The 25,318-nt window shown below is 41.7% G+C and overlaps 3 protein-coding genes across 7 annotated transcripts; 1 reads left to right on the top strand and 2 right to left on the bottom strand.

Moving 5' to 3' along the window:
- Positions 1–506: 506 nt before the first annotated feature.
- On the bottom strand, positions 507–11,083 carry foxo3a (forkhead box O3A). The gene is made up of 2 exons (XM_085768174.1): positions 9,560–11,083; positions 507–3,215 (listed from the first exon to the last, which is right to left on the bottom strand). The coding sequence occupies exons 1-2, from the start codon at positions 10,136–10,138 to the stop codon at positions 1,902–1,904; spliced, it is 1,893 nt and encodes a 630-aa protein (XP_085624300.1). The 5' UTR covers positions 10,139–11,083; the 3' UTR covers positions 507–1,901.
- Positions 11,084–12,188: 1,105 nt separating this feature from the next.
- afg1la (AFG1 like ATPase a) lies at positions 12,189–20,084 on the bottom strand. The gene is made up of 13 exons (XM_085766897.1): positions 19,949–20,084; positions 19,335–19,561; positions 18,308–18,359; positions 18,116–18,217; positions 16,000–16,130; positions 15,764–15,863; positions 15,370–15,428; positions 15,171–15,253; positions 15,003–15,073; positions 14,768–14,868; positions 14,189–14,329; positions 13,993–14,103; positions 12,189–12,819 (listed from the first exon to the last, which is right to left on the bottom strand). Exons 1-13 carry the CDS (start codon positions 20,073–20,075, stop codon positions 12,682–12,684), a joined length of 1,443 nt encoding a protein of 480 aa, XP_085623023.1. The 5' UTR covers positions 20,076–20,084; the 3' UTR covers positions 12,189–12,681.
- LOC146963478 (sex comb on midleg-like protein 4) lies at positions 19,461–25,301 on the top strand. 5 transcript variants are annotated; one of them, XM_085766903.1, is made up of 8 exons: positions 19,461–19,760; positions 22,915–23,151; positions 23,521–23,650; positions 23,758–23,958; positions 24,154–24,315; positions 24,405–24,629; positions 24,714–24,862; positions 24,978–25,301. In XM_085766903.1, the coding sequence occupies exons 2-8, from the start codon at positions 22,921–22,923 to the stop codon at positions 25,101–25,103; spliced, it is 1,224 nt and encodes a 407-aa protein (XP_085623029.1). In that variant the 5' UTR covers positions 19,461–19,760; positions 22,915–22,920; the 3' UTR covers positions 25,104–25,301. The 5 variants fall into 5 exon arrangements, with proteins under 5 accessions (XP_085623029.1, XP_085623026.1, XP_085623027.1 ...); XM_085766900.1 differs by lacking the exon at positions 19,461–19,760 and adding an exon at positions 21,654–21,875 and having other exon boundaries at positions 23,758–23,982; XM_085766901.1 differs by lacking the exon at positions 19,461–19,760 and adding an exon at positions 22,208–22,439 and having other exon boundaries at positions 23,758–23,982.
- The last annotated feature ends 17 nt before the right edge of the window (positions 25,302–25,318 follow it).

The following is a 25,318-nucleotide window of genomic DNA, read 5'->3' on the forward strand; positions in this document are numbered from 1 at the left end:
TAGGAAGAAATGGAGAATGGATATTGGCAGTGAGTGTTTACTCAAAATTATTCTAGAAAAAAAAATGAAGCTTCAAGTTAGTATTTTGTATTTTGGGGATGTAATCATCCACATAAAATAGTATTTGGAAGCACATTTGTGCAAAATTCAGCCAAAGGGAATAAATATATCTGTCACATTAATGCCAGTCAACTGTGAGAGTGAAGATTTTTCTCTAACTGAGGACATCATTTCATTGATTCATTTTCCATCTGTCCTGATCAATATCCAACTGAAATGGTCAAAATGTAGGCAACAGACGTGTTAACATAAAAGTGCTTTTACACAGCTCTAACCCAGTATAAATGGGGTAAAACATGCAGAATCACAATAAGAGGAAATTAAATTAATAAAATATGTATTTTTAAAATGATTGAGCTTGAATTTAGCAAAAAAAAAAAAAAAAATTACCCTCCTGCTGGTCCTACAAAAACTGTGCTGATGTTTTTTTGTTTTTTTAGTTCTCTCCCTTATAGCACTGGTTCCTAACATTTATACACTGTATATCCTCTTATTTCCACTTATTTAAATGCAGAAATATTTTGGCAATATTTAAAATACTGTGGTTGCTTCTCTCTCAATGACAAAAATGGCTCTAAGATACTACACATCCTCCTCTTACTGGGTTAGTCACACCATTTTTCCCCAGCACCTGCTGTAGTGCTGATAACAAAACGGGAGGCTACTACTGACGCTCTGTCTGCAGCCACTCCCTGCTATCTTCTTATTTATAGCACCAAGAACTCCTTCAAATGAACAAACACCAAAATATTGTAGTTGAGCGCTGTGGTGTCTCCAAGTGTGGTTATTTTTTTTTATCCAAATAGTCTGAAGTGTTCACTAATGTAAATGGTGTCAACTAGCTAAATCATGGCCTTAATTCTGTCCTAAAGTCTGTATATTGAACAGTACTTCCAATATTGCAGTGTGTGGAAGAGGAGGATGAGGGGAGGGGGGTAAGATGGTGAAAAGGGATCTGCAGCAGAAACACCATAATCATCAAGACTTCAGTAATGCACCTCTTCAGAAGGAACAGAATTCACAGTAATGTCACTAAAATCACAGGGTAAAATTTGCTAAATAAAAATAAAACATTACATACAAAAACCACACAATGTAGATCAGTTCACATCTTGATAACATATTAACCTCTACAGATTGATATTTGGTGCATGACTCGGTGCATCAATGGGAAGAAAGAGAAAAAAAAAAGCTTTTCATTAACATTTGTTTTAAATCTTTTAGTCCGTTTAGGCTACGTCTCTCAAAGAAACTGTAAAAAAAAAACAGAACAGAACAAAACAAAAAACGCTTGTCAAGTATCCTCCACTGGAACGTAATAATGTAACATTCTCTGCAGCTTGTTTCTGTAAACAGGCCGTCACCCCAACAACAGGCTGACAGCTGGTTTGGCAAAAATGTTGGTTTAGGTATGAAAGGGTGTAAAAGAGGAGAAAGCAGGGTGAAAACGTAATTCATCTTCAGTTTCATGTATCACTTTGTGATACGAGTGATTCCCTGAGACTAACACGAGTTGATGCTTTTCATTTAGTTTTGACAAAACGACCTGTACTGTAGATGTCCTGTCCTTCCAGTCAGTACTGTTGTTCACACCGCCCGCCCAGGCATTGATCTTTTTAAAGAATTTTCTTTTTCCACTGTGAAGACACTATTGTGTGTCTCAGACACTTAAAATACAGTACCCAACTTAATGCCTCACATTAAAAAGAATGGAAAAAATACTACATGAATACACTTTCACATACTTCCTTCCCTCTACTTGCACAATGCAGGACAATGAAACCCCATTTACATTCCCCCCACTTCGTTTTATTAATCATGCTGCGTTCTGACGGAGCTTCTCAGCTTGGGACCCAGCTTTGAGGGGAGGTCTGTTTAGAGCTTGAAAAGCTTCCTGAATTCCTGTTGGCGTTCTGGGCGGAGGTGAGGCAAGAGTCAAAGCTGAGGTCCAGGCAATCTGCATCCATCAGTTCGTTGCGGATGATGGAGTCCATGTCGCACTCCAGGCTGCCGTTGAACACGTCCAGGTCCAGGTCGGCAGGAAAGCGGTCCTGGCCGGACAAACCGGAGCCGAGCTGCATAGAGGAGTTCTTGCTGGGAGATTTCAGGTGCGGCTGCTTGGTGTCGGGGTGACTGGCGTCGTTGTCAGAGGTTGACAAGCCAGCTTGCCAACCAGGCACTGAAGAGCTTTGGGCCGGACCCGCACCGGTGTGGTTCACCAACATGTGGTCTTTGCGCAGCAGCATGGCGTTGCGGCGGGAGTTTTGCAGAGCGATGGCGGTGCTGGCCTGCGACATCAGCGGGTCGGACTGGGTGAGCATGACATTGCTGTGGCTGTGGGAGTCCAGACTGAGCAGATCCTGCAGGCCCTGGTGGTCGCTGAAGTGTGAGATGCAGGAGAAGGTGGTCTGCTTGTTCTCCTGGATGGTCTGCATGGGGGACTGCCGCAGGCTCGTGATGGACGGCGGGCTGAACAGAGGGTTCGGCCCGTAGCTGCCAGAGGGACTACCCAGACTGCTTCCTGAGCAGCTGAAGGTAAACACTGAGCTCCCCTGACCGTTTGCTCCGTCGTCCTCCTCTCCAGGAGGAGGCTGCTGGGATGCCGTCAGGCTGATATTGTCCAAAAGGTCGTCCATCAGGTTGTCAGAGAGTCCGTCGTTGAGGTTCATGGTACCGGCCAAGTCCGAGAGCCCGGTGGGCCCCGTGGACGGAGACATGCTGCTGGGACTGGAGTACAGCATCGGGGACAGGGGAGAGTCGTCATCGGGCACCTCGTCCAGCTCCAGGTTGGCCAGGATCGGGGACAGACGACCGCTGAGTGTGCTGGCATTGGAATTGGTCCGGGAGCGGAAGTCTGTCCAGGCGTCTAGCTCATCGCTGCTACGGGAAGTGGGGCTTCCTGTCCATTTGGAGAGGCTCGAGGAGCTCTCAGAGCTGCCATCTTGAGCCGCCTGCAGTGAGGCTTTCTTCTTGGTGGCGCGCCCTCGGGCTCCTTTGATGTACTTACTGTTATCCATGGATACGGCCCGTCGTCGAGGAGCTTTGCCTCCTTTCCCACCTTCTGGGTTGACCATCCACCAGGAACTTTTCCCTGTTCCTTCATTCTGGACTTTCACAAACCGACTGTGGAGGGACAGATTGTGTCGGATGGAATTCTGAAATAAAAATGAATGAAAAACAATTAAATATGCCTTCATATTAAATTGAATTTGTGCAAATTATACTTTCTTAATCACTTATGATACCTCAGTCATTTTAAAGGTGTTCAGAAATGGCCGTTTGTCCTGTTTGTAGCTCCTCCTTCTATGAGTTTCCACAAGTTGCCACACGAGTTTACCCGAGTGAGGAAAACAAATTTGATTGGTTGTTAGCGGACAACCGAGCAGACGGGATATTCAATGTTTGGGGCAAGACCAAGCTCAGTGTGTGTGTGTGTGTCTCAGACGTTTGATTGATGGATGACGGATCCAATAGCATTGGCTGATGAATCGTGAGCAACGTGACGCATAATTTGTGCGCCTGCATTATCCAATGCGAAAAAAAACGACCCCACTTTCATCCCAGATTTACTCGAAAATGGAATTTTGCACAAAGTTCTGGCTACATCGTCTGATAGATGATTTATTACACTAATGTTAAGACCCACAGTGGGCTCAAATTCAATTTTCTTTTCTGAACACCTTTAAAAAGCAGAAATGCATACGGTAGCTTTTACACACAAAAATGTCTTGGGGAGAACTACTGAGCCTGTACTGTAAAACCAATTGTATAAACTCTCCTGCGGTTTTGGAGGAGCTTTGTCGTGTTTGGGAAAATAACCTTGATGACATCATCATCCAGGCTTGGGCTTGAAGACAAAAAAAATTACCCAAAAAGCCTTTGAAAAATGAGGCCACCTAGCAGACTTGGCTTCTACTGATTTTGACTATTCAAACCACCAACTCTATACAAAAGCTCACCTAAAATTTAAGTGAAGAAATTGCAAGACAGTCAGGCAGGTTGTATCTTTGCAGGTATCACCAGATCATCTCAGCTACTTTAAGTGGAGATAAAACTGAGCAGCCACACCACAATCGTTGCTTATATTCCTTCAGCGGACAGAGAAAGCTACAGAATGTGCAGAAACATGCGTTGTGGGTCAAAGATGAACCAGATGGTCAGTGTTCATTGTTGACCTTGGAAACCATAGCTAATCCCCTCAGGGGCCATTTGGTACAATTTTGGAGCTTTAAGTCATACCACACAATCTTCTTCAACACTCAATTTTCACTCAAATGAAAATACAATCTAACCTTTTAAGCTACCGAGTCCTTAAAGTTTGAACATCTGCAGTTTGATGTCAGCTTGGAAATGTGTCTTTGAGCCGATTGTGATCAAAAACTCCACAACTGTTGTTGACTGAACCTTGTTGTTTGCTAATACTGCTACGGTGAATTTGTTTAGGCACTATCTGATCATCCGACTGCTCCATTATTGTCTTTTTTATCAGTGTCTCAACATTGCTAGATCTTAACAGTTAACTTGATTAGCGAAGGATCATTATTAAAGTAGAAATGATGATGAAAACAGCTAAAATGAGGATTTATACTTGAGCCTCCCTCCAGAGCAAATCATGTCATTAAACCAGCTATTAAAACCAAGTACTGTGAACAATTCTAACACTGCAGTGTCTTCTAAGAGACACTTTTTCTTTGCACCTCACACTGTGACCTATTTCTGGCTGCTCGGAAAGGTCTACAGGATTTCCCTGGAGATGTTCCCAACCATGTACAAAATTAAACAGCTGGAGCCTGCACGGCTGGCCTGCACTAAGACTCACAGCAATAAGTAAGGAGGAACTCTTGCAGCCCAAAGGCCAACTTCACTTGGGAGAGGGTCCAGCATAATTCTCTTAAGCTTGAATTAACTTGAGTAAACCAAGGTCCTATTTAAATCCATCTCTCAGAAGATTAAACTAATCAAACACTAAACAAGCACAGCACAAACAAACTTAAGCTACACAAGTCTGCTGAAGTGACGTGGGCCTCTGTAGACGCAGCTGTGGAGGACGTTGATCTCTGGTTTGGTGATGACTAAAAGATCACACATGACTCTTGGCCACAGTTCCCCACTAAATGCAATGAGTCAATGGAACGACCCGCTGACATCAAACTTACGGCAAAGCCCTCGCTCAAAGCCAATTAAAAGATTGGGTCAACCAGTAAACACTTTCATCAACAACAAAAACACATGTGACTCAGGTACCTTACTGCTTTTGTAGTTCTCAGATGTATTTTATCAATCATTCTGAATTAGCCAATAATCTCCCACTGTGGGTTAAATTACAGATTTCAAAGGATACGGATGACTTTATGGTCAAATCATTGTCTTTTAATACTCTGTGACTTCCCCATACTGTGGCACTCTGCTCCAAGTTCATTTGTTCCCACTGAAGACGTAAATCTAAAGACGTAATGGAAGTAAAACAGTGGTTGATATTAAACTATAGCCAGTAGCTGTTTATCTTAGCTTAGATTAGGAGGAGATGTAGCCTACTGTCCAAAGGAAACAAAATCCACCCACCAAAGCTCATTAATTCAGTGATATCTTGTTTGTTTAACATATGCAAAAAGCAGCACATTTAAATGAGAAGTCACAGACATAGACAGACTATTTACAGTGTTTGTACGAAGCTGAACTGACTAGCTGTCAGTTGTAGCAACATGAGAAATCAATCAAATCTGTCCTTTACAGCCAAATTGCATATTTACTTTACTTTATTGTTTTATTGTACGTGGACAGTCCCAATTAATCAACTGCATTAAATACAGTAAAAAGGGCAGCTTTAGCCAGCATGGCTAATATCCTGCTGTAGTCCCCGGCCAGATGACAATGGGCATCCTAAAAAAACATATATAGGCTAATAGGATTTTTAGAACAGCTGGGGACTTTAGTTTTTAGGTAACACTACTTAAACAGGAGTAGACTGACGAGACGTATGTAAGATCAGTGAACTGTTGCCTGCCTATGTTGATAGAGCATGTCAAGCAACAGTACATTCAAGTACAGGATCAATTTATCGTTCAATTTGGTCTCCTCATCGAATTCATTAACAATGGCAAAAATATAAAATATGACTTTCATTCCTGCTTCCACGCTGCACTTTTGCCAAACTGTACACATTTCCTCTCAGCTCAACTTCAGCAGGAACGTTTCCATTGGCCGCAAGTTTAGAGCCAGAAAATTTGGCTGGTAATTTAAAAGTAGAAAAACCTCTGTTTGATGAAGAGAACTCCAAATGTCACACCAGTAAAGGTGTTAATAAAAACACACAGATAGTCAACTCAGTGTCCGTTGAGTTTTAATCTCCGTTGTTTTTCCTATATCCAGCCACTGGGACTATAGGCAGAGTTTGGCTGATTCGAGCCTCACGGAAGAACTTACTCTAAAATCTGCACAAATTTCCATTAAAAGAGCAGGATATATGAAGAGTATAGGAGCAAACAAACTGCTGCTGCTGCTGCTGCTGCTGCTGCTGCTGCTGCTGCTGCAGCGAAGCTAATTTCAACACCACTTTCTTGCTGAGGAAATATCTCTAGCTCCAAATGGACCATTTCCACTGACGCCAGTGCTGCAGTGACTAAAGGCAATTACTTTGCAACAAAAGGTCATGATTTTGCTATTATGAATACATCTGAGAATAGTCATCCTTCAGAACAAGTATGCTTTTAACACCACTTTGCCAGCCCTCCCATGTTTTAGATTAGGCTTTTTAAAAAACAGGTATGAGAGCTTGAACAATGGTTCTGTGCCAAAAAATACATCACCATTTTAATTTCAATTATCTATGAGTAATTCTTTTACCTAAAAGCAATTTAACCACCATTAAAGTTTGGGTTTTGAATACGGTCTATTATCTTTACTTGGTTTCCTCTGAATCTTTATGATTATGTCAGATTGCGCAAAACAGATTCTAACTTACGTAAAGCTTATGATTAATGATTCGCCCAAACTCAACCTAAACATAGGTAATCAAATAGAAAAAATAAGCAGCAACTTTCTTTCAAGTCAAGTTTCCAGCAAAAGCGCCCCCGAATCCGCTTCTCTTTGAACTCTGGGAAAACAGAGCAGCCATTTGTTTTTACTATTTTCTAGCATAAGAGCCTTACTTTGACTGACCAAATGTAAATTATGGAAGTAATTGTGAATTTCATGTAATTTCTACAGAAATAAAACCCTGCAACCTTAACATGCTGATGCAAGTTCTGACTGAAGACATTTTTTAAAAAGCAAGCAAGAGATATCGCATGTGTCATCAGTGACTGAACGCCCTTAGCAAATAAATACTAAAAAAGACACATGCAAAGCAAGCCAAATGTTGTTAATCATCCCATGACCTACAGAGAGTGAACACAACAACAGCAACACCTGTCCTGTTCAATCTAATGCAACTGAATACAACAGCCCTGCAATAAATAAATAAACCGCTGTGACACTTCAGTTTTGGTATAGAGGCCGTCAGAGAGGTTTTGATTCAACTCTGTGCTCGTTTATGGGGCCATAAACTGTCGTGTTGCTGTGCTGGGTTGTGCTGTTTTAAAGCAGATGTTTAAAATAGCTGTGACATCTTGCAATAAAACATAGTTTAGTGTAATATCAGAATATATAAACTCGGAAATGACCTAACAAATGTATCCAGTCCTCTCTTATGCAACAAAAACTTATTGTTATAAGGTTCGCAAAGGCTGGTTTTTATTACAATGCTGCTGAATTTGAATACACAACTGTATACTGTAAGGACCTTGCTGTGGTTATTAAAGATATACAGTAATCTGGTCTGTGTACAAAACACAACCTTCCTGTTATTTCCTGAATTTTTAGAAGGAATGTGTGGCCATGAAGGAGGTACAAGCACCAGCCCTCCTCCTTAAAAGAAACAGCTAGTGGACATAATTACATCCATTAGGAGAGCCTCAGGAAAGAGTTCAATTTCCTTGAACACTGCACAGGTACGTATAGCACGAGCCGCAGCCCGTTTAAAAAATAAAAAATAAAAATAAAATCACAAAGAGCAAACTCCTGCTTTCCCCTCCCCCACACAGTCACAGCAGTGCTGCAGCACCCTTTGAGCAATGCCTCGTTCTGAACGGGGACTGGAGCAACGCCAGTTTAGCCAGAGCCAGATCCAAAGAGAAACACTGAGCTTCTCTCACACTGCTACACATTGACCTACATAATTTATAGTCAGCTGATTGATTCTTGTGCCTGGGCCACATGAAAAGGCGGTGTGGCACACAGCAGGGCTGAGCCGCTGGATGGTCATCCATATAGGAAGCTAAATATTTAGTTTGGATCCACAACAATGAGGGGGAAAAAAACCTCTACGGATCCTGTTTTTTTTAATTTTCAGTGGGAGTCAAACAACCCCACGGTCCCTCCTGCAGATGACCAACCTCAAGCTGATAGCTGAATGTCACACAGCTACAAAGCATCTCCTAGGAAATGCTGATGTCAGCTCTTCTGAAACCCTAAAATTAACCCTTTCCTCTGCAAGCCACTGTCTGTCTGCAGCCCCTGAACGCATCTGGTGGCAAATGAGCATCCGTGCATGAATGAAAACTGACCGCCACTAATCTAAACAATTAGCTAACCAGCTGATGATTCTGTGCAGATTAATCTGTCGTTATCATCCGTTTGTTTTTCAAACACACTGCTCATGTTTTACACCCTATTTCCCAACATGCCACCACAAAGTGAGGGGGGTTTTTAAAAAATGCACAATCTTCTCTGTTACTGTAATTTCTTCATGAAGAAACTCCCTAGAATCAGCCCACATCCCACATACACAGTTGTGCAGGATTACAAACCTATTTCCAGAGTTTTTCTAACCCCCCCTCTCCAATCTAAATCCTGCAAAGCTCAAAGCTTTCATCAGACTTGATTCCATGACAGATGAATTGGTTTTCCAGGCCTGTACTAATCCTTAAAATCAAACAGAAGCAAACAGGGCCCAGCTGAAGCTCGTATAAGAAGCCCCTGTGTTGCATTGTGACCAGTTTGTATGAAAGTGAAATTTACTTTGCATTGCCTGTTTTGACTCTCGACTTTCATATCCACTACTTTGTTTTTACTGGATTAGTCTGCACTTTCATTTTAGGGTGCAAAACTCATGATGTGTGTAATTTGATGCATATTCTACCACTGCTCTGGTGTTGTATTTTGAGAGCAGATTGGGCCATAAGTCATGTAACACCATGTGCCTGTCAGGGAAGCCACACAGCTCAATTCCCTGCTGATTATCTACTCCAACAAACAAATATGCCTGATGATAAAGTTCAAAAAATGTGACCCAGAACCATCCTGGTGTGTGGTGATGGTGGTGGTGTCAGCAAAATAACACAGGCAGTGTTTGTACCCTGCTCCCCCATCTCTACATTAACTGTAGCTGTGTGCATTGTGTCTTTACATGACCACAGTATGGTCTTTGTTATGATGACAGCAGCAGCATGTCACCGCTCACCTTCCAGCCAGCAGAGCTATTGCTGTCGCCTTTGTCCTTGAAATATGGCACAGACCTCACCATCCAGTCATAGATCTGGGACAAGGTCAGCCTTTTCTCGGGGGAGCTCTCGATGGCTTGGGTAATGAGGTCTGCATAGGAGTAGTTGCCCCAGGCGTTCCTGCGGGCGGAGGACTTCCTCAGCTGCTGGGAGGCAGAGCCGCCCAGAGCCGCGGCGGGGGTCTGCGCGGAGGAAGGCGAGGAGTCTGCGGCGGCCTCCTCCTTGCAGGGGCCGCGCTGGACCTCCACGGGCTGGGAGATGGAGCTGCCGCTGCTGCCGCTGCTGCCGCTGCTCGGCTCCCGGGCTTTAGTAGCACCACAGCTGGCTTTCTCAGCGGCGCCGCTCCCCGAGCTGCTGACGCCCTCATCATCCTCCTCTTCGGGGATTACGTCAGTGTCATTTGTCCCGGGTTTGCCCGCACCAGACTCCGGACGGGGCAGCGGCCAAGTGCAGGACCGCGGCCGCTTCTGAGGCTCGAAATCCGGATCTATCTCAACGTTTAAGGGAGGCTCGTCGCCGATGCGCGGCGCCTCAGCCATGTTAATCGCAATATCTGATTCGCTGCACAAAGGGTTGTTATAAAATCACTCGGGTCGCATTCCATCAATGTTGTGTGCAGGCTTCATGGACACTTTATTTACTATGCACGGTATGCAAATGTCCAGCCCTGCAGCCCAGTCCCCCCAGCACGTGTCCGTCTATCTGTCCTCCTGCAAGGCGTCTATCCGCGGCACACACGCTCACACTCACGCACACACATACAGAGCAGATCGCGCTGACCAGCATTAACACACAGCATTAAACATTGTCTTTTTCCCTCTGTCTCTCTCTCCTCCTCATGCACAGCCCACACCCTGTCCAACATGCAGAGCGATTTCGTGAAACGTGGAGTCAAAGAGAGGAAGAGTCCGCGGAGAGTCTCGGAGGAGGAATCCAAACGGCGTTCCTTCACAAAGCGCCCGCGTCCTGCACCGCGATCCCGCGACGTGCATGCCAGAAGAAAATGAAAATGACTTCATCTAATGTCAGTACATCAGCTTTATCATTCCGTACACAGCTGCCATCTTGACTATTTCCTTTCCCAAGTCCTTTATCATCCGTGCAGAGAGCTGCCAGTCGCCTGAGCAGTGCGCTGCCGTCCAGATACCATCAAGGCGGAGATTGGTTTCTCAAGGGCCCGTGGCTTATTACAAAAAAAAAAAAAAAAAAAAAAGACTTCTAGAGAAATTTGACGAGGCGCAAAACCGCCCACTTAGTAACTAGAAAAAATGATGCACTCTGGTTGTTCATCCGTGGCATCTTGAACAAGACCAGCGCGCTGTGGCCAGCAGCAGCCTGCAAACACACTTCATTCAATCTGCTGCTGCTGCTGCTTGGCGCAACCGCTGCGAGTCCAAGAGAAGGAGGAAAACACACACACACACACACGATCCTGCCCCCCTGGACCGCACTGGAATTAAAGAGACAGTGGACATGTCCTCTCAGCGGTGACATCACTGTCCTCTGTCCTTTATGTTCATAGATTTTGACGACAGAGACACTAAAGCTCCAAATTACTGCCAGAGACAGTGTTATTTGACTTAAATAAACACCTGTACTTACCTGTACTTGTTGAGGATCCCATCTTACATTGGTGTCAGAATTGTGATATCAAAATTGAAAATGGTTATTCTATCCACAGATTTGTTAGAAATAATATTCTATTGGAGAAATCCTGAATCCGCTCTGCAATTATTAATTTGTTGTTCAAAAGGTATCAGATTGAAAAACAAACACACCTTGATCTTGCTTTAAAAGGACCTGTCTTAAGTAATAATTCAATATAATACAGTGCAATAATATAGGAGCCTATTAAATGGACAACAATATCAATTGTTGCATCACAACCAACAGCTGTGATATTTACTACTTACCTCATGACAACTCATCATGAGTGACTGACATTGATTTTGAAAGGGAACCAACCACATGATGAGGATATGCTTTTACATATACTGTAAATGCGTGTACATAGACAAAAATATCTTCTTAATGTCATAATCATCATCTTAATCATAGTGAGATATGCTGTAACACTAACACTACTAAAATGACTGGTAGTTGTAGTTAAGTTTCCTGTGTGGTTCAAACACCTGTGTATAGTAGTAGCGTCAGGATTTCAGTTGCCTGATTTATAGTTTCTGTAAATTCACCACCAGATTGCACTTAATAAAATGGCACCACCTCTGTGCACTGATAATACTTTTGTTTGTACAGGAGATAAACTTTGAAGTTGTTTCTCTCACTTTCACTTCCCACACAGTCTCGTGTCTGTAAAGCATATGCAGATTTAGATAAAGAAAAACAGATTCTTATAAACAGACGACCAGTCAAACATCAGCCAGCTCCCACACCTGGTTTCAAGACAACTGCATGAAACTATAGATGTAATATGTACACTACAACACTGTGCGCTATGTTTTATGTTTTCTTTTCATCCTGCAAATGAAAAAAACAAGAAAAAAACCCCACTGATCGCTGGAGCCAAATGTTATTGTTAAGTACATCAGTTCACATGAATCATCATAAATAAACACCAAGCTTCAAACACCAGTCTCCTGCCACTGTATTTAGATTTGTGTTAAATCACATATAACTCATTGAGATGCATTAGATTTCCCCAAAAATATGTTGTATCTCAAAAGAGATACATTAAAATGTCACGTAAATCTTCATGTGATCCAATTTTTTGATCCTTTTCCCAAAGCCATCAAGCTTCTTCCCACAGATTCATAAAAGTAAATACAGTTGGACCACTATCTGATACTGAGTTAAAAGCAATATGACACCCTAAAGTTCATCCTAAAAATCATCTGTAAAGTGCAATGTCGCAATAAAGTCATAAAAGGCCTTAAGATATCAATAAATATTCTCTGTACAACATTTGCACGCACACGCATGCACACATTGCGGAGCAGTCCCTCTGGCTTTGTGCTGGATAAGATGAGCGGGAGTACGGTTCAGTCTGGACTGTGTTTGGCAGTGAGGAGTAAAACGTATGTAGTGCGGATGTTGGTGAAACACGATCCACTTTTCCTAAATGTTAAACCTGCGCCTGCACGCTTCTGTCGCCTTCCAGCCAGTACTCTTCAGTCTGCATCTCCGTGAGTCGAGACACCGTCCTCTGGAAGGCGAACCTCTCCTCCTCCCCGCTGAAGATGGACAGACTGCTGGCTTCTTCCTGTCAGGCCACAGGGGGTTAAACCCAAAATCAGCTTGTTTAGTCAAACTCAGGATGCTTGGTTCTTTTGGTGACATGCACTGCTTCACATAAAAGGCATCAAACGAATAGCTATACATTAGCTCAGAGGAATTTAATACAATAATCACTGTTTATAAATCTTTATTCTTTATCCTCGCTCTTAATATTTCAAAGTCTCAGACACTCTTGAGTCTCTAAATATTTACACATCTTTCTTCTGTTGCTGCTTAATGTCTTTGTTTTGATGCTTCCATGTTTTTTTCTGATGTTGCGTCAATTGTCCATCTGATCCCACATAAAAAAACTATTTTTTAAACATTTTTGAGACACTAGATAATGTTAGTAGAGAGACGACAGGAAACGAGGGAGAGAGAGATGCAACAGAGTTCCCTGGGGTGGAACTTGAACCTGGGTCGTTTGAGTTCATGGTCGGCACGTCGATCCCTAAACAAGCGGGGCGCCCTCAACATTTAATCTTCACTATATATATATATTTTTTTTTTTACAAATGAAATTAAAAGAATAAAAAAAAGAAAGTTTGGAGAAACTTGTGCCTGAGACGTTATAATCAGTCGGTGTTTTAACGTCAAAATGTGGAAATGGGGAAGAAATGGAGTGAGTCAATTTAACACTGCAGTTTCCATAGATGCAGATTTTTACTTCTAAAAATAAAGCAGCGTTATAATGACGCAAATCAGACGAAGGCTTTTGGGAGCACTGGTATTAAGAAAATGGAAACTCATGCAAGATACATTTCTATTCCCATTTGTTTATTAGTTATGCAGCAGGATATTGCAAAAATAACTTCTGCACTTACTTATTTATTATCATGTGTGATAAAAAATAAAATAAAATCCAGGTGCAGTTTTGAAAATGTTAAGAGATCATGTACTTATTTTCTATGATTAATGTAAAACCTAATTTTGGGACTGTAGAAGTTTACATTTTACTTGATGTAAAAGAAATTGTAAAGACTCAGTGAAAGACTGAAGTACTGGTAAACACGATGGACTGACTTTCTCTCTGCTGCGTTCTCTAACGGCCAAAATCCTCAACCAGCCTAATTATCTACATTTTACAGGTGAGAGCACACACACCCAAACATGAAAAACTGGTTTAGCTGTTTAAAAAGAGTCACACCGCTCCTCTTACCCTTTTCAACCCCAGATCGTCCATCAGGATGTGGCCCTCGTCGTGACTGTGATCCCCGTCGTGCACGAAAATGTCCTCCAGAGGGAGATCGGCGAGAATCACCACCCGCACCTGAAATAGGAGACGACTGACGGTTAAATCCTCATTAAATTGTTTGTTTTGAAATGTGCACGCAAGTAACGTAAGTGCAGCGTACCTTGTGGTCGTAGAGAGCATCCACGAGCGTGATGAGGCGCCGCGCCTGCGTCTTCTTGTTCACCGTGAGCAGGGGAATGTGTCGAATGAAGATGGTGTCGAAGAGCCTGGACATCTCCAAGTAGTCACTGGCTCCTAAAGGCTGAAACATTCACATACAAACACTATGTATGTGTTTTTCATTCAAACCACAACATCTGTTAAAGGAAAAGCAGCATCATATCATAAATCAGTCAATCACCGAGACACACAACCAAGAACTGCTCAAACCTGTTGAACTTTATTTTCTGGTTGAGTTCCCAGTGTTGTGAGACAATCCAAACAGACTGAGGCTGAACAGGGCTCTCCCTGTTCTCCCGAGTCCACACCGATTTGTTATTTATGAAAAATTTGCATTTTAACATCAGTGCTATCGTGCTGACAACTGAGTGTCACTGACAGCAATGTGAGCAAAAACCTGAGTTCTGTGATGAAACTGAAAAAAATACGACAAAGCAACTCATTGACATACATACACAAAGATTAGATGTAGCAAATGCACAGTTTGTAATTAAAAACAGAAAAGAGTGGAGAGACTTACTCTATCACACAGCTCCTCAAACGTACAGTCTGCGATGGTCCCACAAGCTTTGTTCAGACGGACTTTTCTGTTGTGAACGTTTAAAACTCTTGGTCGTGTTACTGCGGAGGAAATGTAGTTTAGTTTGTTGTAATTTTTGTTCTATAAAAATAAATTATGATAATAATAAAATAACATCCAGATTACACATCAGATCAGTCGAATTAAGTCAAGTATTATCCAAAAGTGCACTTACTGTCATTCTGCTTAAAAGCCAGCTCATCAAACATCTTGTCGAGTGTTGCCTCTACATCAGGCTCACTGGAGCTGCAGTAAGTATAACAGGGAAATATTAAATTAAAAAAAATAAAAAGTATATTAATGTAATGGATCAACTGCCAGCTTTACAAGAAGGATTTCTTACAGAAAGTAGAGTTTTCCAGCAGAGGGTCTGTTTCTCTTGCGGTAATCTATCCCAGAATCCAGACGAAGAGTTTGGCAGTGGTTCTGCACAAGACCAATGATAAACAACAGGAGCATCTTAAATATTTATAAAAAGAGATTTCAATATGCTCGTCACAATCATTGATTTTCAGTTAAAAAAAAGAACTCTGCATTCATACCTGCAACACGGCAATAAAAGGCACAAAGTTGACTCTCTGCAGCCCATTTTTATACAAGTCTGAAGGAAGATGAGAAATAAGATTTTATTTACATTTGCTTTACATAGATAATGAAATTTGAAACTTTGAAACTGCTTTTAAAAAAAGTGTTAAAACATAAATCTTGATGCAAAAGATGCACAGATGGTATATTTATGCTACATTTAAAATCATACTGAACCCAATTGAATCGCACTGTGGAGAATAGATACAAAATGGACTGAATATCTACAATGAATTTTTGATGCGTTTAAAAAAAATACTTATTGTGTTATTTTGTGTAGAACAAAGAGAGAAAGGATTGAAATATTTCAAGTTGTCCTAATATACATGTATTATGACACGTCCTTCTTACCTTCAGGGTGACGATTAGAAGTGGCAACAACAACGACTCCGTTCCGAAACAGATTCTCAAAAAGCTGCTTGAGAATCATGGCATCGGCGATATCAGTGACCTGAAATGCATTTTAGAAATAAATTCACTTTGAGTACAACACTGCTGAAGCTCAGAGCAGCCACACACAAATGTGCAGAGAATACCAGACTCCTATAAAAGTATCTGACTCCATCACAGGCACTGTGGATCAATACCTGAAACTCATCAAAGCAGAGAAGACAGGCCTCCTCACTGATCTCCTCAGCAACTGGAGCAATGGGGTCATAGGATTTGGCCATTTTCCCTGCTTTCCGCTTTGGCATACTCTGTTTTAGCCGATGGATCCCTGAAAAACAAAGACGTGTGTGATATAAGTAAAAAAAATAAATGACACAATGTTAAGAGTGAATCATTAAATTGGCATATTTTCAATACAATAAATAACTGCTACACATTGCCGGTCATTGTTTACTTTTATCAAGGAACCAACTGGTTTTGAGACTTGGAGGATTCAGAAGTTTTACAGTTTCACTGCAGCTGTTTGAAATGCTCTGTCAGCAGTTTGCATTTACAAGACCACACATATGCATTGGCTGAAATGCAACAAAACTGAAAGGAACTAAACAGGAAATATAGGCTCAGCTGAGCAACCACAGCTCTGCATTATTCTACATACTTTGAATATAGCATCTGGCGACTCATGCATTTAAACGCTGTACCCAAATAAACACCTGTTAATTTATGTTAATCTGTAACACAACTGTTCAATTATACCACCGCTGTAACAGGTAGATTTAGTTTTAAGGGGTAAAGCACGTAATGAGGATGCACAGGAGCAAACTGGCCTGCACAGAGCTGCTGATTTTGTGGCATGTTTGTTACCACAGACAGGTCTTAATGAGTAGGCTAAATTAGTACAGAGCAGACAGTGTCGCCACCTGCTGGTAGAAATTCTGCCTCAAAGACAAATGACTTAAAGCACCAATACAATAGAGATTTATATTAAAAAAAAAGTGTTTAAAGGTTGATGGTACACTAGCAACTAGCAAGGACAAAAAATAATTTTACATCCAGTTAACGGAGGATGCAAATGGTGGAGATGGTTAACTTCACCCTGACTTAGAAGATAATGAATCCTTAGATATGAGTTTTCATTTCCAGAGCAGCTGATCAGAGTCGGCTCAATCAACTCTGAGCATGTGAGTCAAGTGTGAGGGTGGAAAAGAAAAGAAGAAAGGGCCATCAATGAATGAAGCTCGGATACTACTACCATTCATCATGGCAACACACAAATAAAGAGCCAGACCTCCATTTTAATTTAGTAAAGTTACAAAATATTAATGAGTGAAAGTGCACGTTAAAAAACACTCAGTAGCAGCCGAGAAAGACCTCGAGCCATAGAAAAGAGTCGACTATTTGCATTTCAGTCAGTGTCATCCACTGGTTTGTTAGCAGGCCTGGATTTCATTAATGGATGATGGAGCTGGAATCCAACTGTTTTTTTGTTTGTTTTAATTCACATTTTTAATATTTATCCAGCTGCAAATTAAACTGATAAAACACAAGTTTACCTCCAAACCTATGATTGTAGTTGAGAATCTGAATCAGTACCAGATAAATGATTTGGGTGTTTTGTTTTTGAAATAGCACCCGAGTTAAAACTGAGTGAATATTGGTTATGTCCACTGAAATATTCACACAGTGTCCAATGAGCTGTTGACAGTGATTGTTAGGAATCTCCTGCCAGTGCGATCGATCATAATTTTAAAGTTCGGCACAGACTTGTTTTTAATTTCCAGTGATTGAGCAACAGTAAATGTTTCAGTGCAGAGAACTAGATTTTATTCTAGGCCGATTGTCATATGGACAGAGATCAGTGTTGCTGTCCTCTGTTTCTCCGATTAATCATTAGGGGTAATATCGGAAAAGATATCTGTTGGATAAAATTATGAAGTGATTTCTGTTTCAGGAAGTGAAAACTCAATATTAACCGAGGATTCTGTAATCTCACCCACTGAAATATGAACCAGGTTACTTCTTTAAAAACCCAAATTTGTGCTAAATTTAAGGAAACAGATCTTTGTTTGACCTCCTGCTGCACCAAACTGCAGAAATTCCACCTTTAACATAACTCAATTATTCATTCATTCATTCATTCATTCATTCATTCATTACTCAGCTGACTTTTCTGCCCCCTAGTGGTCGTCATGGGCAAAGAAAATGAATAACAACAACAACAACAAGAATTGACTCCTATAATATATTCCTCAACTGTGAAAAGTGCTTCATATCTGTGACACTGTGTATAAGGTGGTGTATAAGCGTACTCACTTTTATGCACGTCCAACATAAAGCCGTGGAAATGAACCCTCTTTTTCTTTTCAGTTTCCACATGGGAATAAAACATGTCCATGACCATAGTTTTTCCTGTGCCTGAAAAAAAAAAAAACTTATGTCAGACAATCAAATTAAGACACAAAATACAAACTCGTAGAGAGAAATTAGACTTTATAAGCTCCTTACCAACATCACCAAAGATGTAGTAGCCTTTAGGAGGTTTGGGTTTTGTGAAAAACTGAAAGATATGAAGGAGAAAAAATAAAAACCCATTCTGATATTTTATTCAACATCAACAGAAACTCCAAGTTTTCCTCTTTTACAAATTCAATGAGATTAAGGTGAGTAAGTTATTTAAACAAAACCCGGATCTTGAACATCTGTGAAAATCTGTGGGTAGATCATTAAACATGCTGAGTCTGCAAGGCAGTCTAAAAATATCTGAGAGCTGTGACACCAGGGGTTACTAGGCACCGACACTGTTGCGAGCACAAACTATTGTACAATTAATGGTGCAATAATATTTGAAGAGAGGCTTGTTCTTTTGCTCCAGAATCAACACTATTAGAATTACTAGTCAGTAATGGCGTATATATGTGTATGTTATTATGTATGTATTAATCAGTAATCTGTGAAGCACTTTGAACTGCACAACCCTGCAACAAAAGTGCTGCACACAAGATATACTGTAAAGAAAGGCGTTTAAAAACAGTGGACATATTTAATCAAATTAAGGTTTTGAACTAAGTGGACCTCCTCCAACATGCACACACACATGAACACATGAACAAGAGCACTTCCCTTTTCATTTACTCATAGTTATTTAGATAATTTGTTATCTAATTTATTTATTTTCATTTAATTTATTCTATTTTTTTCTTACTCTCTCAGAGACCCTAAAAAACCTCAGTTTGACTTTAATTTTTGTTGTTTACTTTGTGAGTATATACTTTGCATAAAATTGCACTAAGATGCAAAGAGATTGGAAAGATTGCTATTGCAATTAAAGAAGCTTTGCAATAAAGTTTTTTTTTTTTTTTTTTTAAATGCGCTGCCACAGTCTATGTGCGCTGCACACAAAGTTTGACTGATTAATCGATTGGCTGATTAAGGGGACTATTTTTCCTCAGTGTTTTTTAAATACAACTTTATGCACGGAAGCAGTGAAAGCATCATCTTGACACGTCGTGACTCGTGACTGGATCGTGTTTACCTTGGAGAAGATGGACGTCGGTGTGTTGCTGTATCCTCTGAGTGTTTTGTGCAGCTCGTCCAGCTTCTGCAGCACGGCGCTCTGGTGCTCGTCCTCCCGCAGCGTCCCATCCCGGATCAGCCCGGAGTAGTGATCCAGGGGGCTGCTGAAGCCGGCGGCGCTGCCTCCACCACCACCACTAGTCTCCTCTACCACCGCCTGCTGCTGCTGGGTCTTCACGGAGTATCCTTTGGAAATTAAAACAACAACAAAACAGACGATACAGGGTGTTTCAGCTCGTCTGTTTACAACTCACATGTCCGATTATTGATGCGGAAAGTTACGATAATGTCGCTCCAGTGGACGAAGACCAAAGGTTAGCAAAGACAGCTACTACGGTCTGACAGCTGACTGGGGAGAAACCCGGTGGGAAAATACGTGAACAAGGTGAGTTTGTAAAAATAGGTCAATTAATTGCGAGAAAGCTTGAGTATGTTGCGAGAATGTGAACTAGCTAAGTGTGAAATTAAAAATGAAAGATTTAGGTTAGGTCGACTTTTAGGCTGTTTACAGCACAGTAATGAACACTTTTAACGCTTAAACCGTGACAGCGACTCACCAAAAACTCGTCTCACCTCGTCTGCAGAGCTCCGTTAAAGATTTGATCAGTTTTCTGGAGGAATATTGCTCCGTAAATAAGCACTTTAAGCCCAGTAAAGCTGAGGGTGACATTTTTAAAGACAGCGGTACGCGCACCGCCATCTTGGTTTCAAAACGTAACTTTATTAACAAAGACACAAACACACGAACACGGGAGCCAGCAGGAGGCGACATTTCTCTGAGACCACATATAATAATAATAATAATAATATCACAAAAAACAGGGTTATGATAAAATTATAACAAGCAGTTTTCTTATAATTGATATAAAAATTGAATAATAGAAATTGTGATGATGAATATTATCAGATTCAGAATAACATAACATGGCAGTACAGTGCGAAGAACAAGAAATAGGCTACAGATTGTTAAATAAGCACAAGTAGCCTACAAAAAAAACCAATAATACAACATAACACAAATAAATAACTTTGGAAAAAAGTACATTCACAAAATATATCAACAGAGCTGGTAAAGCAAGGAAATAACGATAACAACAAAGCATTTCAAAGAGCTTTACACAGGACTGAAAAAATATAAAATAAGCTAAAACCTGATAAAAATGAATTTGCAGGGACATTTGAATAACAGTACATTGCAAAGTGTATTGCAATTACAAGATTCAAATTCAAAAATTGAATATATAGATTTGTGTCTAAGGTATGAAATACCTTAAATAGACACAGAACAATGAGCAAATCCTACTTATTTGGCAAAAGTACAATACATCATAACCACCGTAATGAGGATGAATTGTGTATTGGCAGCACATAAATTCATCAATAGATAATAGGTAAATTAAGTTTGTAAGGCTACAACGTCCTGTGACTTTATCTTTTTATTTTACAGGGGCAGCATAGTATGACATCTGAAAATTGGGAATGAGAAGATATTTTGCCATTTTTTCCATGAAAAATGAGTCTGAGGTTTCTGATTGATGTTTTTGTGTCAGCTCTAATATTATAAGATTTAATATCTGATAACAGCAATGTGAATAATGAATCCAGGGCTGCAGCTAATGACTGTTCTCATTATTGATTAAATCCACAATTATTTTCTAGATTAATCTTTCAGCCTAAACTACAAAGCAGGTGCAGTGTGAGTGTTTATGATCAATTGGGAATGATGGTTATTTTATTTTTTTTATCATCATCATCATTAGTTACCCTATTTTGTTAATATAGTGAACGCCTGTTATCATCTGCCACAGCTCCAGGTTTAGATGCTTTGTTTTGTTTGAAAAAACAAACAAACATATTCAGTTTACCCTCATGTGTGATAAAGAAAAGGAGCAACATATCTGAGACACTGGGAACAGCAAAGATTTCGCATTTTTTCTTATGAAATAATTTAAAATATCAAACAAATTAGAATAAAAGCTGCAAAAAATGTGACCAAATAGACATTTATAGTGCACAAAAACACTCAGAAACCCACAACTAAAGAGGAAAAAAAATATATATATATATATTAACAAATGTAAAATAATAATTTGTTATAATAATAGTTTGATTAATATTCTCATTATGATTAACGGCAGAAGTGCTCTAATTATACCTCCATCGCACTGAGCCGCAGACAAAACATGGCAGACAACGGTCAGGGTGTTCCAGGGCTTACAGGCTTGTTGCCATGACAACAGAGCAGCCCTTCTCCCCCTCTCTCTCTCTTTAATGCACACACACATACACACACACACACACACACACACACTGTCACTCGCTCTCTGTCTCTCTCTGTTGTACACACACACACACACACACACACACACACATATATACACTATTACAGTGGAATCCGCCTCGCTTTGAGATCCGTGCTCTGCTATTGGAAGCAGGCAAAATATAGGAAACACAGCACGGAGCGTAGGGATACTCCACATCTCCACATCTGTTTTGGATGGTGAGTGCCTGCTGATGGGTTAACGTTTGTTTACATACTGTATCCTTTGACAAATGAGCTTTTGAACAATATCATTTTAATGGTATAAATTGCAGCTTGGTTTCATCCTGGTTAGCTGTAATGCTGCTGCTGCCGCTGCTGCTGCTGCTGCTGCATGGGAGATGAGCCACATGTTTCTTTTATTGTTGCTATATACTTCTTCTTTTTTCTTTTTCTTTTTTTTTAAAGATTAGGGTGGACGCTGTCATCGTAATGGTAATTCATAGCTGGGTAGCCATGGTGAAGTCAATATCCCCCTCCCTCTCCCACTGCTGAATGCATTAGTCTAATGAGATGTCTGCAGCCTGTGTGCCGAGCAGCAGCAGCAGCAGTAATAGCAGCAGCAGCAGCAGCAGCAGCAGCAGTGTGTAACCAAAAAAAGGAGACGAGGAAAAAGCCTCATACAGGAAGATCAAGATGGTTTTCCCTGCATTGTGAGGGATTTAGCTTTATAGCTACCTTTAGGCTCCAGGGATTTAAAACTAAAGGCTTGGCTCTTGGGCTTTCACAATTAGAAGATAGCAGGTAATAGACACCCCCTCCTTCCTTCTCTCTCTCTCTCTCTCTCCCTCCCTCTTCCTCTCTCTCCCTCTCTCTCTCTCTCTCTCTCTCTCAGGTTTATTGCTGTGCTATCAGTGCAGGATGGAGGTGCTGTTTCCTCCACAGCTCTTGCATGGCTGCCTTTTGTGTTTCTCGATTATTATTATAGTGCTGCTCGGCTAAATTCAGCTCCTCTCACCGCATTGCTCATCCGAGTCTTCTGCAGTCAGTCACTCAGTGTGTTAGTGTTTGGATGTTGCCGTTGCACACCGTTGCCAAAAGCCATTCTGCTTCCTCTGTGTCTGCTCTATATTGATGCTAATGCTGCTCTGATATGTAGCTGCTGAGCAGGAGGATTTGATGTGTAAGTAAAGTGCATGTTTTTGATGCGTTTCTCTCGCCTCAGCTCAGTTTTTGTGTTTTTTGTTTTTTTGTTTTTTTCGTTTTCCTTTGTCTCCAGCTCCAAATGAGTGTACCTGCAGCAACGGCACAGAAATCAGACGGCAACAACAGTGAAATGCAATCAGCTGCAGTGGCTCCCTCCTTCATCCCCAGCCAGACGGGGAAGATACCGGGCAGGAAGAGAGGGAGACCCCCGCTCCGCAATGTCGCCAAGATGGATTTTCCTAATCGTTACCCCGATTCGCTCCCACCACTCAAAGTGCCAAAGAAGAGGGGGAGAAAGCCGGGCTTCAAGGTCAGCCAGATTGGGGGTGGAGAGAGAGGGTGGGGAGGGTGTGGGGGTGTTAAATGTGTGTGTGTGTGGATGCAGTGTGTTTAAAAATGCATGTGTACACAGAGACACACCGGCTCCATGCCCTTCAGATTTTGTGGGACCCCAGTGCAACATCTGGGAGGCTTTGTTCTGCTGTAGTCAGGGGGAGGTTGTTATTAGAAATATCTACATTTCTATCCAAATCTCAGCATCTGCAGCTTAAAAAACTAATCTATACAGATTTCATATCCCCAGTGGTTCTCCCTGCATCATTTAATATGTATGAATAAATGGTCTACACCCCAAAAAATAAACACAGGAATGCAAAAACATTTTCTCTTTCTCTAACAGCTCAAACCCAGGATGGTGATGACACCGTTGGCTATTTCTCCCCCCAGCAGCACCCCTGAGCCCGATATGAGCTCCATCCCTCAGGATGCCGCCACCATCCCCCACTCTGCCACGCCCCAGGTGCTCACAGGTACGGCACAAAACACCTTTTCTTGGATTTTAACCTCAGCCTGGATTTGTTTTCTACTTTCCTCCCTCGTTTTTCTGTTTTCTTTACCTGTTTTTGTCCTCCACTAGTCTGTATCTACATCAACAAGCAGGCCAACACGGGCCCCAACCTGGACAGGAAGAAGATCCAGCAGCTCCCTGATCACTTTGGACCCGACAGACCCTCGGTGGTGCTGCAGCAGGCCGTCCAAGGCTGCATCGACAGCGCCTTCCAGCAGAAAACGGTGTTCACCCTCCTCACGCAAGGCTACGGGGGAGAAAAAATATCAGGTGTTGTACAAAGACCCCCCTCAGGTGTTGTTTTTCTGTTTGTTTAATACCCTTCAATTAAATTTCTCGCCACTTTACCTGAGGTGGAACTGAGAAAACACAGCCATTAGTAAAAGTTTAATGACCTCATTTTGTGCAAATTTGTTTCCAAACCGTCCTGTCGTTTCAAGTGGTCTCCCTGTCTTGCTCTTCCAGCCACCTTTGATGGGAAGCAGCATCTTCTCAGCCTCCCCGTGGTGAACAGCATCGACTATGTGCTTCGTTTTCTGAAGAAACTCTGTCGCAGCTTGCACTGTGAAAACCTCTTCAGTGATCAGCCCATTACCCAGCACAGTGGTGGCTCCTACCAGTCAGACGGTACTTAGAAGCTCAGTAGAAACAGAAGCTACTGTGCCGATATAAAACGACCTTTTCCTGCTAATTTTTGACTCTGACCTTGTCTTCAGCTGAAACGTCCATGGCCGAGGACTACCACTTAGACCAGTCGGATGGCAAACGCTACTCCGTGGACCCCGGCGACTCTGCGTTCAGCTCCATAAGCTCGTCCTACTCGCCAAAGTCCTCCTACGGGTTTCGTTCATCACAGCAGTTCTCCAACGGCTCGGCCTCCATGAGCATGTGCAGGCAGTCGTCCACCAGCCCCAACACGTTCCCAGAAAGCAACAGGACAGGTGAGAAAAGCAAGAAAAAAAACAAGGTTGTGTCCGTGGTTATTTCAAAAAGTAAAGCTCCTCTCCTTCCCTTTGGTCCTCCAGGTGGTTATAATGCATCCCCAGAGTCCCAGGAGTCCAAAGCTCCACCCAATAAGGACCCATCCACCTGGTCTGTGGAAGACGTCGTCTGGTTCATCAGGGACGCAGACCCCCAGGCTCTCGGCCCCCATGCAGACGTCTTCAGAAAACATGTAAGTCCACTTTGTTGTTTCTTCACTTTGCTGATTTGGTTTGATCAGTTCGTATATCCAGTTGAATTTATTCACCATGGTTGGTCAACCTGTTCCTCACCGATCCTTCTCTCAGGAGATTGACGGAAACGCTTTGTTACTCCTGAAGAGCGACATGATCATGAAGTACCTCGGACTGAAGCTGGGGCCGGCCTTGAAGCTTTGCTACCACATCGACAAACTAAAGCAGACTAAATTCTGAAAACCCTCCATGATATACGTATATGTATCTCCTCCCAAGGTTGAATCCAAGAGCGTGTTTGAGTAGGGTCTGGTGGTCTGGGGACCTCAGGTCTTTGGTCCCTGGGCATGAGGTGAGTCGCTTTCTTTTGGTTCCCCTACAAGAAAGTGAGAGTGGCTGTCACTTCCTTTTCTGCCATAAACAAACAAAAGCAAATAAGCTACTACTTTTACAAT

The sequence above is a fragment of the Trachurus japonicus genome, chromosome 22 (genome assembly GCF_045865225.1).
Source record: "Trachurus japonicus isolate A0001 chromosome 22, Traja_1.0".
In the NCBI taxonomy this organism is placed as follows: Eukaryota; Metazoa; Chordata; class Actinopteri; order Carangiformes; family Carangidae; genus Trachurus; species Trachurus japonicus.